The sequence below is a fragment of the Cyprinus carpio genome, chromosome B11, assembly GCF_018340385.1.
Source record: "Cyprinus carpio isolate SPL01 chromosome B11, ASM1834038v1, whole genome shotgun sequence".
NCBI lineage: Eukaryota > Metazoa > Chordata > Actinopteri > Cypriniformes > Cyprinidae > Cyprinus > Cyprinus carpio.
Genome location: NC_056607.1, coordinates 15,998,053 through 16,018,637, shown reverse-complemented (window position 1 = coordinate 16,018,637; position 20,585 = coordinate 15,998,053). Strand labels below are relative to the sequence as shown.

Sequence of the window (20,585 nt, the reverse complement as noted above, 5' to 3'; positions counted from 1 at the left end):
AGGAACGAGAACAGGTATTTGGTTTCAGCACTTCATCTCAGCCTGAGCATGTCATTGGTTAGCCTACATGTGGATGACAGAACGGGGACTAAGGCTACTGACTAATCAGTGTTTGAGCTCTATAAAAAAAAGGTGTTAAACTCCTTGGTCCCTTTATTTTGGATGTAATCCAGCAATTTCATGAAAGAAACACACCGTGTCCTAACTAAACACGATGCGATAAAGCAGCCAGGGTGAAAAGCCAGCTACTAGCAGCTCAGGTATGGATAGAGACAGGATGTTTTCAGGGTTTTACATAAAACATGACCCTCTTTTTCCCAACTATGTTCTGGCTGGGATCTCTAAATTGCCTAAAATGTCCAGGTTTAGGCTTTGCTGTCTAAAGTTATCATACATTAAATGTATGCAAATTTGCATTTGTTTGATCGTTCTATGTAGATCCCACCTTCTCACAGGCCACCATTGGTTGATTATGTACAATGCTTGCACGCTATTGGTCAAACTACTTTTCAGTCATTACCTTCAACAAGTATAATAACAATGAGAAAACACAGACAAAACCCAGACATTTTATGCAATTTAGAAATCCCAGCTAATACATGTCCGGGAAAAAAAGAAAACATATGGTCACCCTAAACATAATGTTACATAAAACATGGCTGTGCTTTTTAAGAAGAGCAAACTGCTTGTCACTTGAAACTTGCCTGTTTAGGACACGGTGCTGTAAACTCTTACAGCACCACTTAAAACACTTATCACATGGTTCATAAAAAGCCATTCATCTCTGAGAGTGAATTAGAATATATATTAAAAGCTTTGGCCTGAAATAAAATGTCAAGTACTGAAGCGTTTTATTCCCTCTTAAAATAATTTTGACTCTCTTATAAATCAAATGATAATAATGATTACTTCTTTTTTCATTGTAAGGTTAATATTTTAAAAGCTGGTAATGTATTGTCAAAAAGGAACCAAGGATCTTCCTCCCACGTTTAACACCCTTGAAATGTTGTTCAGTGGAAAGTGCAGTACACAACATTCAATGACAGCATGTAACGTAAAAAAAGTATTCTGCTTTGTTTAGAGGAATCTCAGTTGAACATATATTTGCATGCAAGGAGTTTGCTAAGAAAATTTATGGTTTTTCAATTCATTGAGTCTATGATACCCTTTGGCTTTCAGAATTTATAATGCATTTCCTACAATCTGAGAGGAGAGTCTGCTGGAAATCAGAGCCCTTGGGTTTTGTCAGTGATCTGTATTCAATAGAATGCCACAGATTATAATTATGATGTTCACTGCATCATTTTCTTTTTCCTATTATTTTTCTTTTAAGTGCCTCTTTGATGACACAAATGTTTTGTTTTATTCATTTTTTTTCTCACTCTTTCTCCCTAAATCATTTTTTATTCTTGGGTGTTTTCCATTCCTGTTGGTCCAATGAAGGTCTCTTGAAAGGGAAAGGTATGAAAAGAGCGGCATTCATTTCACCATCCTTTGGACTATTAATCAAGAACTAAAGCTTTTTCTGCCTTGCATTTTTTATTTTAATCGATTCATATATGTCCTTCTCCTTTAGTATTGATAAATGACTGAAAGCATAGGATACATAACATGTGTAACTCCATGACACATTTTTTTCCTGTCATTCTAACGTGACTCATAATTCATGCTTCAAAACTGATGTTGTTAGAATATAGCAATTTACCAAATCTGTGAATTTAATAACTTTATTTATAGGGCTGTCAGTTTAAAGGAATGGTTTACCCATAAATGAATATTTGCTGGAAATGAACTCAACCGCACATCATCCAAGATGTAGAAAAGTTTGTTTCTTCATCAGAACAGATTTGTAGGAATTTAGCATTACAGCACACCAATGGATTCTCTGCAGTGAATGGGTGCCATCAGAATGAGAGTCCAAAGAGCGAGAAAAACCTCACAATAATCCACACTGAACGTGTCTGTCAATTAACATCTACTGTAGTCAAGTGCAAAGCTGGTTGAAGAACTGGAATCGTATGAATTACTTGTGGATTAGTGCAGTGGTTTTCAATTGTTTTGACTCGCATTCTGGCGGCACCCATTGACTGCAGAGGATCCATTGATTTGACTAATCGGCATATTATGTAATTTAATTTTACATTTGTATTTGACAGCCCTATTTATTCATTCATTCATTTATTTGCTTTTAAAATATTTTTTTTATAAATTAGGCTACCTGATCTCATGATGAAAACATACCTGTGGGAATTTTTTCACCAGACACGAAATAAGGTTACGTACCAATAAGTACATATCACTGCAGTTTCCAACAGAAATTAAAATTAGAGTCGGTAAAACAGCAAGCACTTGTAATCGTTTTCATACAACGTTATGATTACAGCTTCATATGTATCGCTTTCCAGATGTAACAAGCTTGCTCGGTAGCTCAGCTGGCCAGGAATTGGACATAAGATGCGGAATCCTTGGGTACAAATCCCGTGAAAAACATGACTCACGACAAAAGAGCTGAAAGATGAGGGATCGAAAAACAAGCTAAAACGGCATGCTTGTGATTGCGTTTTTACATCGCATTCACTTTTGTTCATACCATTCGGGTAGGTTAAGGTGTAGTGCAGATGGCACTATATTGTAAAATGTCACGGAGCAGAGTTATAGTGCCAACTCTAGAATGTATCGAAACATACATCGTGGTGCGTATTTTGCATCTTGTGAAAAAGTTCCCACAGGTATGTTTGCAATTAACTAAGTGTATGCAACAAGCCTTAATTCATGCTAAATTTTGCATCACATCATCCCAGTTTTCATATATCCTGTCAAAAATGATGTACAATACGATATACAGATTGCTTTCGCTCATTGAAAATCATTTTTTTCCACTGTTTGAGGTTAAAAGCAGGTGATACTGTGAGTGTGAGGACTGATCGATTAAATCAAAAACCCATCCTCTTTATTCCCTGAACTCTTCTTGATGGTGCAGAGAGTGTGTTTGGTGGGGAAAAAGCATTTCCTGAATGTGCCTTATTTAATCTAAAGATAAATAACTAAACGGCCATGATTTTCCAGTTGTCATGGTGCATGCACAGATCCGTGTCATCTGGTAATATCCTACTATTTATATTTAATGTAAACATTTGATGCAGAATTGCTCCTTGTTTATAGAGAGGATATATACAGTTGGTAAAAGCATTTTTATGACCCGTAGCAATGGATAATATCATGGAGCCTGGTTGTAAACCTTGTTTTGTGAGGGGACAAAGTAGTTTATTTACAACATTTCAATTTAACAGCCCATCTGTAATACAATTTACAACAAGGTCCATGGATATTACATGAAATTTAAAATGGACCTCTGTGCTTAGTCAACGATTTTTAGGATCTCATAGGTGTTGCTTTGTGGGTTTGTGTTTTCTTGGTGCTTCTCAGTTGATGCCTCTCATGCATGACACTCTTACCCTCCAGCAGAGGTCCGTTTTAAAACGACTCTCATGTATGGGCATGGACAGGACAGGGGATGAATGTTCTACCTGTGATAATATAGTGCAATGAATAATTTATAGCCATGACATCATTTATAGAATACAGAGAGCAGAGAGTTTGTCTTTGTCTTTAGTAATAAATTTGTGGTCAGAATTTCACCTTGGGACTTTTCTTTTCTCCTTGGCGTTTCTCAAAAGTGAGATTTTAAATGTTTTTCTCAGCATTTGTAATAGTTTTTTACATGGAATAAAAAGCAAAACTGTCAACTATTTTGAAAATCTCATTAAATTCAGATGCCACATATCTGGGAAATAGGATTTTGTTGTTTTAATATTCTTTGCCAGGCTTCATCTTTATTCAGATGGCCAAAAGCATTGAATACCTTGAGGGAATTTGAAAACTTTCTTGATTTACTTATCCTAGCTTGTTATTTTCCAAGTGTTAAGAAAACTTTCCCATTAATCTCTGTTTTTATTGTAATCAGTTCTGCAAGCATTTTTTAAGCCAATCATCCAAGCAGTGAATGTTAAGTGACTGATAACTTTGGAGTCACAAAAAAGTCACCTTGGCAAGGATGAATGGATGAATATTATATAAATATGGTAAATATATGTCTGTGATAATAAAAATACATTGGCAGAAAGATGGGTAGATACACTACTGATACACTACTGTTTAAAAGTTTGGTGTCAGTAAAATAAATAAATAAACATTAATACTTCTAAGTATTATTAAATATATATAATGTTAGAGTAGATTCCTTTAAAAAAAAAAAAAAAAACTTTTTAATTTTTTTATGCAATCAAAATACCCTTAAAAAAATTTCTCTGATAAAAAAAAATTAGAAATTACGATTTCTTAAGTGGCACATCAGCATATTAGGATCATGTGACACTGAAGACTGGAGTAATGGCTGCTGAAAATGGGGATGGGGAAAATAACTTCTATAATGAAGTAATTTGTAAGTTGCTTGTGTTTATGTGATCAGAATACATGCTTACTTTTAAAAGGTTGTCTAAGATGCTTTTGGAGAAATTAAGGGTGCTGCTGTAACAGGTCCATGCTATCCAGTCGAACCATGTTCTAACTCTTTTTCTCTTTCTCCCAACAGCAGTGACGAAGACAACAAGCCATTGCAAGGCAGCCAGACATCCCTAGACGGGAACGTAAAAGAGAGCGACGACAGTCTGGTGGATTATGGTGAAGGAGGAGACGGCCAGTTCAACGAGGACGGCTCTTTCATAGGCCAGTATACAGTTAAGAAGGACAAAGAGGAGACAGAAGGAAACGAGAGCTCAGAAGCTACGTCACCCGTTAATGCCATCTACTCTCTGGCATAGCACCCTGACCTGAGCACGGCGCCCCCAGCGGGCCGGAGGGTGCCACTACATGCGTAAAAATACACACATATATATATATATACAGAGAGAATTACAAGTATTCACATACAACGCACTGGAGTGCATGATCCTTCTAAACAAGGGATGGGGAAAGGCAAGTGAGCCAAAAACGGTGTTCAGAAACCTTTCTTTAAGGTATCCCCATGCCCCACACAGACTTTAGTGTGCCTTTAGGGTGACGGGCGGACTTTTGAGCTTTTCATATGGCTTATGCTCTTCTTTTTTTATTTAGTAAATCTTTAATCTGCCCCTTCCTCCTCCTCCTAACTGTAGCTAGCATCAAAGAAACGGAGACACAAGCACCAGACCTGAGACATGTCAACTGTGGGCCGACTCAACTGCAGAACGTCGGCAAATACGTTTATCATATTGATATTTCCGCAGTGAATGATCCCTTTTTTCCTCTACCGCGAATAGATGCATCCAAAAATATGAATTCTCTAGACAGTGCTGGCACGGTTTGATGTGCTTTATAAAACTATGCACTGTATTATCATTATCATCCTTTTGGGTTAAAATTGGACGTTAGAATCTCATGTTTTCTTTTGTAAACAAAACAAAAAAAACATCCAGTTCTGACTGTATACAGTACGTAACATAACTGATATCATGTTTTCATTTGCCATTGCTCTGTTAATATATTTTTACTGGCTGCAATTATAAAACACCACCAATATTTATCAGCCGAGGTTAGATGGCATCACTTGTAAATGAAGAAAAAATACAATATTTTGAAGCATGGTAGTATTTTAGCACAAAGGAAAATGGAGAGGTTGTAATATGAAGAGTTAAATACGCAATGATATATTCTTTTTTTTTTTTTTTTTTAAACTTTATTTATAGTTCTCAAAAGAGAGTGCTGATGATGAAATGATCACCTTTGTTTTTCTTTATCTTTTTTTAAATCAGCATGATGATGATTTCGGTGTCAGAATAAGTTTCTTCAAGGAGTCTAAAAAAGTTTGGGGTGCATCAATACATAAGTGGGTTGTCATATGAGGATTTCTAGACGTGAATAACTCAACACAGATGTAAAGAGAAGTGTACATATTGTTTGATCCGGTGTTTATTCTCTTGTCGGGAGAGCAGCTGAGACACTGCCCTGAAGACATGGCACTGTAACTGTAGTGCTGCTCTCTACCTGTGCTCTCATACTACCACCATTACTTTATCTTCTGCACTACTATGGTTCAAAAGTCTGAGGATCTGGGATTTTTAAATTTGCACCTGGAAATAAACAACATTTTATGATTTTGAAAAATTTAAAACTAAAAATGTTGATATTTCTTTTGTTCGAGAAGCTGGACACATTGAGGAAAAACATGATCGCAGCTTCTGTTTCATGCCAACTTTAGGATTTAATTAAATAAGGAACTGATTCATTTTGAAACATTGAGTCTGCTGTGACTCCTTACAGATGGTCAGATATTTTTCTCTCTTTGTATGATTTTAAAATCATCCTGGTTTTATACAAACCTGCTGAGTTTATGCAGCTTCATTTCTGCTGTCATTAAACCAAAAGGGCGACAAACCACATTTATTCATTTTTACTAGTGATCTCAAACTTTCGTACCCCTCTACATATTTATCTTGATTTTATTTATAAAAATAATAGGGACTAATATATTAATAATTTATTGATGACTGCACAACAGCTATTCGGTGTCTGAGCTGTGATGTTGAAATCTTCTCTGTGTAATGTAGATGAAAACATACTTCAGAGATCAAGGACCATGTTTGTGGCGATGTAAAGTTAAAAGGAGTGTGTCTTATTTGTTAATTGTGCTGCTCTTTTTGGTATTTATGTCATATCACTGCTATTGTGTTAATATTTTAGAATTTATTTAATGTCATTTCTACATAACATGAAATGGAAATATTGTGTATTTATTTTTCTCAAATAAGGCCTCGATCATGTTGTAAATATCATTTACTTCTTCTTCTTCTTTTGAGAAGGTTTCATGTGTTACAATAAGTAAAAATAAAATTATTTTGGTGCATCCCAAAATGCAAGACTCCACTCACAGGTTTGGATTCGGGTTCAGGCAGTGATCTTGGGTCATTTGAATGAGACTTGTTTTTGTGTCCTGTCATTGTAATCGTGACATATTTCTTCACTGACACCATTACTGATGATGTAAATAGCAAATGCTGTAGAGCTGTATTGTAGCATTCTTACCTTTTTGTAAACATTTGAATTGTGTTATGCAAGAGAAAATGGTTTGTCTGTTCATGTATTACTTCACCACAGGCTCCCATAATGCCTTTCACCTGTGACACGGCCCAGCTGATCATGCTCTTTGAAAGGGCTGAATATCAGGTCATAACTCCCTGATGGGGATTCGTTGTCTTATGCCTTTGCAGTAAAGAAATACATGTTAATGAAATTCATTGGATCCATCAGATCTGCTTTCTCTCCAGTACCTCAAAGCAATACTGTCCTCATTTGCCTTTCGCTCTGTTCTGTTTTCTGCACAGCAGACCTAGTCTACCAGCTTTTTAGTGACTTACACGTACAGACAACTCTTTAGATCACACATGATGTTGTTGTAGCTTTGTGAGTCACACGGTTTAACATCAAGGCAGTTCAGAGTCAGCTTAAAACTATTTTTTCCAACTTCTGCAGCTACTTTTTTCGTCCTCACAGATTGTTCCCCTGTCCATGAGTTGTTGTGGACTGGCGATGTTCAAAAATATATACAACTATATATTTGTTGGTATATTGCTTATTCTGCCTTTCTCCCAATGTCGGATCATCTTTGTACTTAACTGGTAACATGCATAATTTAGTTACCATAAAACAAAGAGTACAATAATTGCCACGACTATTCCCATGACACATTTGATTTTTTTTCAAAACCATACATGTTGATTATTATTATCATCCTTATTGTATTTTTAAGCCATTTGTGCATCGGAGCAGCTTTTTAAATTGCTGATCATGCTGGTTAACAGTGTTTATTTGTTCTGTAAATCTGGCCAAGGAAATGGTCAGTCATTGTTGTTCAACATGTATGCGTGTATGACGAGATGCTGCAACTTAATCTGCTCGAGACGCCTTTCTTTATAGTAAAGCTGTGTCCTTTTCTCAACCTTCAGATCTGTCCTTGCCTCTGATTAAAAAACAGTTTCACCTTTTAAACACTTACTGGTTTGGTTGGCAAACTTGACACATTTCCGTTGAGTCATAAGTATCACATATATCTTTATATAGGAAGAAATTTGGGTTTTGAGGATTTTATAGAAGGAAAATTAAAGTGTTAACTATTCAGAATTGGATAGAGAATGAATTTTGAATTGATGTATCAAATGGGCAGATTCAGACTTGAACTGAAGTATCTAATTTAAAATGTCATTGAATTGAATTTTGGTGAAAATATATAAAATTATGTAACAGCTTAACTATTATATAATTATAATTTGAATAATTATATTTTTTTTATTATACACTTCAGAAATATATATATATATTTATATATATATGTGTGTGTGTGTGTGCTTTTTTTGCTATTCATTTGCTATATATACTGTACTGTAGGTAGCAAACACACAGATGCATATATTTATATAAACACACAAATATTACTTATATATTACTATCTATATACGTAGGAAATGAGCAGATTTAGACTTGTACTAAAGTACATGAATTAAAATGTCATTGAATTCAAAATGTTATTAAATTTAATTGTTGAAAATATATAAGATATAGTAATAGCTTAAGTATATATATACACACACTTCATTCTTAAATATAAAAGGGTATATGTATAATTTATTTTATTACATGACTTTTTATATTAGAAAGTGTCATTTTTAATTTGGTTTTATAATTATATAAAATAGTTCTTTAATATTTCATGTTAATTATAAAATACTATTAAATATTAATATAAAATATTTAATTTATTGTAATTTGTATGAATAAGTTTTTAATATGTATGTATACATTCTAATCGGTGTAATTTATATTCAAGGTCGGTTAACACTAGATTTAAACCCATATGATGCAGATATCTGTTCGTTATTGTCTCCAGTAATCTGGCCTCTGTTGCACAGGCCAGCTCCTCATCCACACTACATTTGAGTGAGCCACAGCTCTCCCCATTGATTTTGCCCATATCCGGACGACTACAATGACTTCCACAGCTTAATGTAGCCGATACGACCTCTTTCTTTTACTCAGATGGCAAGAGGCACAAAAAACGAGTGGTGAAATAAATTAGCCTGTGATGATAAATCTGTTGTGGACCCTGAAAAGTGTGTACCATAGAAATATTTTATTTAGGAGAGATGAATACATTTTGCCTTGACCCCCCTGAGACTGGTAAATATTAATGCCCTCTGCCTTCCGCCATCTGAGAGAAAAGCCAGACCTTTTAAACACCTGTCACATATATCTCTCACAGACACCATTAACTAAAATATCCATGGCCAAAGCTTCAAGCCACCTTTCAGTAGCAGATAGGATTCTGTAATTACTTCTTTAAATAAATGGGGTTAAGTTACTCTCTTAATGCAGGTGCATTGACAAAGTGCAGTCGAATGATTCATGCGAAAGCATGGCACAACATTAACCTGAGATTGGGTTTAATTAAATTGCTTGTTTACTAAGAGTTTTGTTCAAGTTTATGCAGTTTAAGAAATAGTCAACTTAAATAATTAACTGCAAATTCACCCTCAGGCCATCTAAAATGTAAATTTGTTTCTTCATCAGAACAGATTTGGAGAAATTTAGCAGTACATCACATGCTCACCATTGGATCATCTGCAGTGGATGAGTGCTGTCAGAAAGTGACGTTATGAATAGACCACTAGAGGTATTTTTTGCTGGAAGCAATAGTTAAGACATCCTATGGATTTGTTTACAAACTACATCTAGCTTTCTCCTTCAGACGTTATTGATGGACTGAAATCATATGGATTACTTGTAGATAATTGTGTTTTTCTCAGCTGTTTGGACTCTCATTCTGATGGCACCCTTTCACTACAGAGGATCCATTGGTTAGCAAGTGATGCTAAATTTCTTTAAAGGGATACTCCATCCCAAAATGAAAATTTTGTCATTATTCACTTACCCCCATGTCGTTCCAAACACTTAAAAGCTTCATTCGTCTTCGGAGCACAATTTAAGATATTTTGGATGAAAACTGGTAGGCTTGAGACTGTCCCATAGACTGCCAAATAAATAACAGTGTCAAGGTCCAGGAAAGTATGAAAAGCATTGTCAGAATAGTCCATCTGCCATCAGTGATTCAATCGTAATGTTATGAAGTGATGAGAATACTTTTTGTACATGAAGAAAACAAAAATAACAACTTTATTTAACAATTCCTTTCCTCTGTGTCTCTCCAAATCAGCGTAGCACCATTTTGGCAATTCTGAGCAGTACGCAGGCGGCTTACGCTCTTCTGTGTCAGAGGAGATGAATTGTTGAATAAAGTCATTATTTTTGTTTTCTTCATGTACAAAAAGTATTCTTGTCACTTCATAATGTTACGGTTGAATCACTGATGGCAGATGGACTATTCTGACGATGCGTTTCATACTTTCCTGGACCTTGACCGTTATTTATTTGGCAGTCTATGGGACAGTCTCAAGCCTCCCTGTTTTCATCCAAAATATCTTAAATTGTGTTCCGAAGACGAACTAAGCTTTTATGGGCTTGGAACGACATGGGGGTAAGTGATTAATGACAAATTGTAATTTTGTGATGGAGTAACCATTTAAATCTGTTCTGATGAAAAAACAGACTCATCTGCATCTTGGATGGTCTGAAGGTAAGAAAATGTTCAGCAAATTTTCATTTTAGGATGAACTATTCCTTTAAGCTGACAACATTTTAAGCAATGTAGCCCATTTCATATTTTCAGGAAACCAAAAATGATGAACTAAAAATCTTAGTCCTAGAGCTCTGAGAGAGATAACGAAGGTCTCTGAGATAATCAGAATAAAAGCAGTCAGATGCTCCTGTTATACAAACTCATGCCAATCGTCTCATTTTAACCTGCGCTGATCTTCCAGCCTGGTTTAATCATTCAGAGTGCTCACACACGTCAGCTGCATTTCAACTCACTTCTTCCATTAGTTTTTTCCTCCATCAAGGGGCTAGACGTCAGACAGTATGGCCAAAACCCTGATTGATTCATTTTGCCAGTGCAAAAGGTCTTGTCATGGCACAGTGTGCAATATTTAAGAAAGTTTAATAATGGAATTGAAACCATTCTCGACTTGACTCACACAACAGACATGCAAAAGAAGCTCATTAACAAAAATGACAAACAATGAAATATTTAAATACTGAAATAAAAGTAGTGAAAATAATGGCATATACATATAAGGATTCATTTATATTTTGTGTTGACTTCTGTACATTTCCGCAAGAAGCATGAAAACTATTAACATGGCATCAAAATAAAAATATGCGCATCTTAAAACCTGCTTACATGTGCGGTGTGAAACAGACCTGACACTTAGCTTTGAGCTCATCCATGTTCATGATGCTTTAGTGAATCCATTTGTGTTTATTGATTATTCTGTTAGAGAACCATATTTCACATGACATCAGGCTAACTGTCCGCTTTGTAAACTGCAAACATTAGCTCTTTGCTTCTTTGTATGGGCAATAAAATCACCAATAACTGTTCTGCAAAGTCAACCACTTTATAGATGACAGTTGGTAAATCTATGTTATCAAAGAATGAACATCATGTTCTTGTAGGTTTGGCTGGAACTGAGTTGTGCTGAGGAGTGTGAGCTGATGTAAGTCAATGTCCAGCCATGATTCACAGCCACCTGCGACTTCAAAGGTAAAGACAGAAAGACTGTCCATTCTTATCTGAGACTGAGACTCTTTTACCCAGCTCTTTGCTCTCTGGCCAAGAGTCCGTGGGGCACTGAGACCACCTGCAAAGTTTTACTGACAGATAAGCCGTGTGATGTTCTTCATCAAAGTCGCACATCACGATTTGGCAATTGTGCTTTTAGCTTGTTCTGGGGTTTTAATAAAAGTTGAGTTTTGACATGTCAGATGCAGGCAAAAAGAGTGCTTGTTTTATCTTCATAATTTACAATTGAAAAATTCAAATATTAAACCAATGAAAAAAAAACATTCAAACATTTGGAGTCAATAGGTTTATTTATTTATTTGTTAGCTTATTATAAGAAGTTAATACATTTATTTAGTAAGGATGCATTAAATTGATCAAATATGACAGTAAAGTCATTTATAATGTTAAATAATTAGAAATTTCAAATAAATGCTGTTCTTTTAAACTTTCTTTTCATCAAAGAATGCAGAAAAATATCATGTTTTTTATATAAAAATGTTAAGCAGAACAACGTTTTAAACATTAATAATAATAATAATGATAATAATAATAATAAAATGTTTTTTGATCACCAAATCAGCATATAGAATGATTTCTGAAGGATCATGTGACACTGAAGACTGGAGTAATGGCAGCTTTGCCTCCACAGGCATATATTTTCAAATATATTCAAATATATTTAGAGTATAACTTCTGATGTTAATAAATAAACATAATCCAGTATTTTATATTGTATTAATATTTCATAATATTAAATTTTGGCTGTATTTTTGATCAAATAAATGGTGAGCATAAAAGACAAAAACATAATGTGAAGTATGTAAAGAATTCAACTAATTTTGAGCAATTTTTGTTTTATCATTTTATGTGGCCAATTTTAAGTAAATATATATATTATTATTAAATGAATAGGAAAACAACTCTTCCTGAGTGCCGGTCATCATTCACCATCACTGCAGTTCAGCTTAACTGTCCAAGTGACTGTTTACTTAAATGCATATGGAAAAGTAGTGCCAGCTCTTCTAATAAGGGTGACAGATCACAAAAATGAAGTAAGAACCGCTCTGTGCAATTAACAAACAATTAGGCCTGTCGGTGGTAGTTGCTGTGTCTAGTTTGTGTTGTCTATACTAGAACATGCCTTGTTCTCCAACCGTTTCCTTCTGTTCCTCTCAAATACATGCCCAGTATTGATCCTGGCTGATGGACATACAGTTGTCTGTCAGGTGACATCTGTTCCAGACTCAATTTCTCTGAGTGCACCATATGCAATCAGTCATTCTCTGTTTACTAAATGAAAAGCCTGCTTTTGTGTGTGTGTTTATTGTGTTTGTATGACATACATCAAACACAGTGTCACTTTAGATATTTCCAATACATATATGGATCAATGACATCACAGTCATCTTTTTGTCCAGATCAGAAAAATACATTAAAATTTCAGTTTACACAGACTTGAATATATTTATATATTTTATATTTTTTGTTGTTATATTATATTATATTATATTATATTATATTATATTATATTATATTATATTATATTATATTATATTATATTATATTTAACATACAGTCAAATTAAAATTTATTTCAGACACATTCAAAATTTCTCACATTATATTAAGCAAAACAAGGTCAGGTCAAAGTGTCTGAATAATCATTGGTCCAAAATTTTTATGAATTTTACTGGTAGTCCACTCTATGTAGAATTTTTAGGTATAATATGTCACAGTTTAATTTGCTATCCTCACTTACATAAATGATCTATTGTGTCTTGCACCCACTAGTTAAAAAAATAAATGAAAAAAAAAAATTATATAAATAAATATATATATATATATATATATATATATAATTTATATGGTTACCCTTCTTTGAAAAAGCACGCTAGTTCAGGTACCCTAACCTTTTATGCATATTTATCATATTCATTAATATGTATGATTCAACCAAACATTCACTTTCATCTTGAATGACATAATTGAAAACCTGTATGTACATTCAAGTGTTTTAAATGTTTAAAGGAAAATCTTTTAATTTGATGGAGTTTTTCATTATTTACAAAAATACAATGTAACACAAAGATTTGCATTTCATATTTTTCTACTTTCTACTTCTTTCCAGTAAACCACTGAATCATACTTTCCACCTTCATGTATACAAACAAAGAAGAATAAATAAAGAAATTAAGAAACTGCCAGAGATTCCAGTGGTGTAACAAATGCATCTTTCTACTTTTCAACATTAATCAGGGACATGTGACATTTGTCACCCACTTATCATTAATCAAGGACGAAAAACAAAAAGCAGCCGTGAGTAATCTTATTACCATTCATTTGTCAAACAGGCCTGGTCTGAACGTCAGGCGGCACTCTGTGCTTAAAAGCTACAGCTTCCATCACTCATCAAGCTCTCAATAATTAATGTCACTTATGGCATCTGACCAGAGCAGCAGTCCAATATAAAGCTAATGCTATGCGTGGTGGAAAGGTGCAACAGAAAGATGTTTTCCATCCTTCTGTCATTCCCTCCAAAGGAGGATGTGAGGGTGACCGGGGGTGGGGTGGAGGGGGGGTTCTGCTCCCTGAGGCCAAATGAAAGCAGATCAGACTGAACAGCCCCAGCTGGCACATTGGGTGGATGCCACTGGAAGTCAATTAGCTCGCATGTCACCGAGACACACCTCCCTCCCCCGTTCTTCACTCTTTCCATTCTTGACAGTGTGGTGCCATGCGTGCCATCGCCACTGAGCATGAAGAAATGAAGAGTAACTAATCACCCCACTGAAGGGAAGGGGGTCTAAAATAAATACATATGCTATTAATAATTCATTTAAGGTCCTCAAAGTCAGAGATACAGTATTAATCTTTCAAATACTCATTTCATTACTTCTGATGTCATCTGCTGTTTTCTAAGTCAGAAGATAATTGGGTTCATTTATTCTACCTGTTTCACATTAAATTCTTTTAAGTATTATCAGCAAATTTTTTTTTAGACATTAACAAAATGTAGGCAATACAAATTTGGTAATCATTCACTTGAACAGTTTTAAAAGAGCAATGATGCACGGTGGGTCTGAAATAATAAAGTTCTGCTATATCAGGATAGTAAGACTTGAAGGCAAGTTTTATATATATATATATATATATATATATATATATATATATATATACATATATATATATATATAGATATACAGTATATGTATATCTATATATATATATATACACACACACACACACACACACACACACACACACACACACACACACACACAGCAGGTAAAATAAGTATTGAACACGTCACCATTTTTCTAAGTAAATATATTTGTAAAGGTGCTGTTGACATGAAATATTCACCAGATGTCTGTAACAACCCAAGTAATCCATACATACAAAGAAAACAAAACAAATAAGTTCAGAAATTAAGCTATGTGTAATAAAATGGATTGACACAGGGAAAAAGTATTGGACACATAAAGAAAGGGAAGTGCAAAAAGGCATGGAAAGCTAAGACACCAGCTGAAATCTATCAATAATTAGAAAGCAATCCTGCCCCTTGTCAGTGGAAATAATATTAGCTGGTTCAGTCCCAACTAATGGCCTATAAAAAGGTTTCTCATTACCAATGTGTCACACAAAAAAGCAAAGCAAAGAGCTCTCTGAAGACCTTTGCAACCTTATTGTTACAAAACATACTGATGGCATTGGTTACAGAAGGCCAAGGACCACTTTTGGAGATCTTCAGAAAGACCTGGAATTAGCAGGCACAAGTAATGCACTAAACCGCCGTGGCCTGAATGCACGCTCACCACACAAGATTCCTTTGCTGAAGAAAAAGCATGTTGAAGTTCATTTAAAGTTTGCTGCACAACATTTAAACAAGACTGTGAAATACTGGGAGAATATAGTCTGGTCAGATGAGACCAAAATTGAACTCTTTGGATGCCATGATACGCACCATGTTTGAAGGTCAAATGGCACTGCACATCACCCCAAAAACACCATACCAACAGTGGAGTTTGGAGGTGGGAACATCATGGCGTGGGGCTGTTTTTCAGCATACGGCACTGGCAAACTTGATATAATTAACATTCTTGATAAAAATCTGTTGCCATCTACCAGGATGATGAAGATGAAATGAGGGTGACATGTTTAATACTTATTTTACCCGCTGTATTATTCAGACACCAGATATAATTTTTTATATCTTTTTTTTATAGTGGGTAATAGTTCATTTATGTAAGTAAGGATAGCAAAATGAAGTAAACTGTGACATATTATACCCCAAAATTCTTCATACAGTGGACTAACAGTAAAATTGACAAACAATTTGGGACCAAAAATTATTCAGACACTTTGACCTGACCATGTTTTGCTTAAGTGTTTTTTCTTTAATTGCTAATCCGACCTTTTCACACCACAGACTGAACAAAATTAAGCATTGCTTGGTAATTGGTTGACTTAAATTGGTATTATTCAATTATTTATTATTAAATTTAACAGCTGACAGCTATTCAACCTAATTCATTACATACCTTTCTATCAAAGTTATCAAACAAAAACAATAATAAATAAACCTAAAAAACATAAACATTTGAGTTCTTGTCGTATTTTATTACCACTTTCTAAACTATAGCAAATAAACTGTGATAATGTGATGAATAGTATATTATATTAAATATATATATATATGTGTGTGTGTGTGTGTGTGTGTGTATATATATATATATATATATATATATATATATATATATATATATATATATATATACAGTATATATATGAATTTATGCTGATACTCCAGTCTTGACTCCAGTCAGTGTCAAATGATCCTTCAGAAATCATTCTAATATGCTGATTTGGTGCTAAAGTAATATTTATCATAATGATCAATTTTGGTGATTTTTGTCAGGATTCTTTGATATACACAAAGTTGAAAAGAACAGTATTTACTTGAAATAGAAATCTTTTGTAACATTATACATGTCTTTACTGACACTTTTGATCAATTTAAAGCATTTTTGCTGAATACAATAATAATTTCTTTCAAAGAATCTTACCATTATTACCATACCAAAGTACAATAATAAAGTACAAAAATCACAGGTTTACTCATTCTCCAGCTTTACTCTTTCTATCGTGTAGCTGTCAAGACAAGTGATTTGAACTAATGTGCATGGAAAGCAAGTGCATTCTGCAGTTCTGTCAATCTCGCTAATCGTCACGCAGAGGGATTCTTTTATCTCGGCATCTGAGCCACGTCTCTCCGGATACACAGTTCATAGAGCTTGCACATCACTTTCATCTGGAGACCTTCTTGCATGGCATCATACTGAAAGGAACTTCATCTCATTCTACAATTAAAAGTCTTCTGTTTAGTGGTTAAGATCAAAAAAAGGGCGTCTGGCCCGGTTAAGGTCGATGTTCATTTGGGAAATGGCCGATGCGGCAAAGTTTTGGCCAAGCCTGACATCAGATGGACACAAAGCACTGTCTTATGACAAAGCGGTGTCACCTCCAGACTTCTGAGGACTTCCAAAAATGTCAGCCTCCCCAGGAAGATCAGCCAGCAGACAGGAGATGATAGCCATCTCTCCTCCCCCCTCCTTTGACGGATCAATGGTCCTGCTCTCTCATATTCTCTCTGTCTAGATAATGGGGTTTAATGGGTCGTGTCCCATGGGATTCATCCACTGTGATAAGAGCCGAGGGGTGTGGTCTGTTTAGGGTCCAGGTGGCTCATCTGTTGTGGGTCCGCTCCTCTTGTGGCCGTCATTGAACTGTCGTCCTTTTCATGTCAGAATTTTATTACATTTTCAATACGCACAACAGGACTGAAGAATTAATCAGACTCAAATTACATATCCAACCATCTACACAAAAAGATTAATTCTCTTTGCATGGCTAATTTTGTAATCCATCTGGAGTCTGGGTCTGAATATTTAGGACAATGTGATATTTCAGTTTTTCTTTTTTAATAAATGTGCAAAAATGTCAACAATTCTGTGTTTTTCTGTCAATATGGGGTGCTGTGTGTACATTAATGTGGAAAAAAATGAACTTAAACGATTTTAGCAAATGGCTGCAATATAACAAAGAGTGAAAAATTGAAGGGGGTCTGAATATATATATGTGTGTGTGTATATATATATATATATATATATATATATATATATATATATATATATATGTATGTGTATATATATCATGTTATATATATATATATATATATATATAATATATATATATATATGTGTGTATATATATATATATATATATATATATATATATATATATATATATATATATGTGTATATATATATATATATATATATATATATATATATATATATATATATATATAGGCTATGTTTTTATATCTTAGATTAGATCTTATTACGCATATTAGTATTAGTAGGAAAGTCACAGCCATGTCAATAAAATAAATGAGCACATTAAAATATTTTTATATCTAACTTTCTTTTCTTAAAACAGCTTATTTGATTTAAATTCAATTATTGTGATTTCTTTTAAAATTTGTCAAAAAAAAAGTTTGACTCCGGGAGTATTGACCTTAAAGGGATAGTTCACCCAAAATTAATATATTAAATCATCTTTACTGTTCTATTGAGAAAAAAAGTCACCTACAATTTCGATGGTCTGAAGTGAGTAAATTACCAACAAATTTTCATTTTTGGGTGAACTATCCCTTTAAATGCCCTAAACGCAAAATCCTACAGCTTGTCTTCTTGCAAGGCACTCACTTGAGCAATAAGCAATTGTCAATATTAGTGCATTAGAGTAGCACATGTGCATCTGTTGTGCTAATGACGTTGAGGCCAAAAACCCAAACTCCTTCATTTTTGTCTCGTCTTAATTTTGCTGTATGTCCCAGCTGTTTTAACGCAGGTGTGTGCTGAGTCCGCATCACATCACGTGCTCCACACTGGCAGCGCCCCGGTGAGTCGTCACAATATGCCCCGCGGGCAGATGGCATTACGACTGCCGCCGCACATCCTCAATTCCCAGTCCAGGGATTTGCTGCTCTGTGGCAGGCAGCCTGGCCTGACACTTTCTAAAGATAAAGATGCTGAAACTGCTCTGAGCTTTATGTTTTTCGTTTTCCTGTTGTCCCTGGGTGGCAGGGATAAACAGCTCTTCGTTGGCAAGCTTGTCCACTCCCCTCACAAATTCACCTTAACTTTTATAATTATGTTCTTTCGAATAAATATATCTATCTGTACAATTCAAGAGCAAATGGTACACAAACAAACTAGTGATCACTGGTGGTTTCATGTCAGACATATTTATGTCTTATTCTGAAGCCTAAATATCAGCACAACAGCACAGTTAAACAGTTGTGCCACTTTTGCGTGCCGTATTTCAATACAGAAACCTATTTACTATGCTATAAACCTTTAAGGACAAACCTGCCGTGAGCTCCGAAGTTATTATTAATCAATGGTGTGTGGTTCTGTTGAAGCCATCAGTCATCGTAATTTAAAATAAAAATCATATTTGTTAGTCAAATTCCCGGAGAACACCTATAAACATAGCCTATATTCTGCAGACATAGATCAACCAATCAGTGGATCGAATTTCTTACGACGTAATTGCATCCATCTCCATACACTCAAACTTATATTTTTATATTTTTACTAAATAATTTTTAACCAATATAAAAAGTATATGTATACCTATACCCAATGACCACAGTACAAAATTAATAATTTTATGTGTAGTTTTTATTCTGTACATTTATTTATTTATGTATTTATTATTTTAATTGAATTTTTGCAGACATATAAAAAGGTATTAGATCTGTTACAAAATGAGATAAAGTGTCTAATCAGAAGAAAAACAAGAAACAAAACTTAACACAACAAAGAACCCCTCCACTCAAAACCCACCCCAAAGGCCACCGAAATATTGTACATTTATTAACGTCTAATGAACCATATTTTTTTTTGGTGTACATGTCTAGTTGCTCTGGGGATGTGTTTACAGACTGTTGCAGGCTGACAGGCAGAGCCCAGCAGGACCTCTGATCAACTCAGTCTGTCTCTGCTCAAGTCAACAACACACACACCCACACACACATATGTACATACAGTATACAGCTGGGAGCCATGAAGCCTATTTAAGAGATATGACAGACAGCCCCTAGAGGACGTGTCCAGGTGCCATCCTTCAGGTAAGAGTGGCAATGCTGCTTTAGGCTTTTGCCACTGATTTTGTGTCTCCAGGGTATGAACAGTTTTCGAGAAAAGACCATCCAATGTCTGGGTTATATGAGAGTACTTCCTATCTAAATGCTAATTGTCCCTTTTGCCTGGAGATGAGGAAAGGGAAACAAAATGAAAAGGGCTCCATTGATTGGACATACGAATAACAGAGGATGGAACACTTTTATCAACTTTTTTTTTTTTCATTCATTTATTCATACATGCATGCAGGAATATGTGTACTGTATGTCCGGCATAATGCTTAGTATAGGCAATGTGATGTGATCTTTTCAATATCTATTGTATTCATGAATTTGAACTGACAAAGGAAAAGGCAGATTTGGAAATTTCTATTCTGTGTGTTGAATTATGGTTTTTCATGGCTGTAGATCTGAGCCATTCGAACATTCAGGCTATCAGACAATGCTATGCAGAATATTTTGGACTCTGCAACTTGTACAAATTGAACATGCAATGTAATTTGAGGATTATTTACTATTTCAAATTTTATTTTAGATATATTTTAATTTGGTATTTATTTTAAATTGTCAATTTACTTGGGAAAATTATTTAAAAATAAAATAATTAAAAATTGACAACCATATTGTGATACTGAAATAATATAACAAAAATGCATTTATTAAC

The 20,585-nt window shown here is 34.5% G+C and overlaps 1 protein-coding gene across 19 annotated transcripts in view; it reads left to right on the top strand.

Moving 5' to 3' along the window:
- LOC109064958 (neurofascin-like) overlaps positions 1-7,978 on the top strand; it is a 74,887-nt gene extending 66,909 nt beyond the window's left edge. For 15 of the 19 annotated variants that reach the window (XM_042734191.1, XM_042734197.1, XM_042734192.1 and 12 more), the window contains 3 exons: positions 3-14; positions 1,444-1,461; positions 4,592-7,978. In XM_042734191.1, the coding sequence (XP_042590125.1) occupies positions 3-14; positions 1,444-1,461; positions 4,592-4,820 (259 nt within the window). In that variant the 3' untranslated portion in view covers positions 4,821-7,978. The remainder of the gene's footprint in view (positions 1-2; positions 15-1,443; positions 1,462-4,591) is intronic. The other 4 variants (XM_042734212.1, XM_042734211.1, XM_042734193.1 and 1 more) reach the window with 1 other exon arrangement.
- Positions 7,979-20,585: the final 12,607 nt, after the last annotated feature.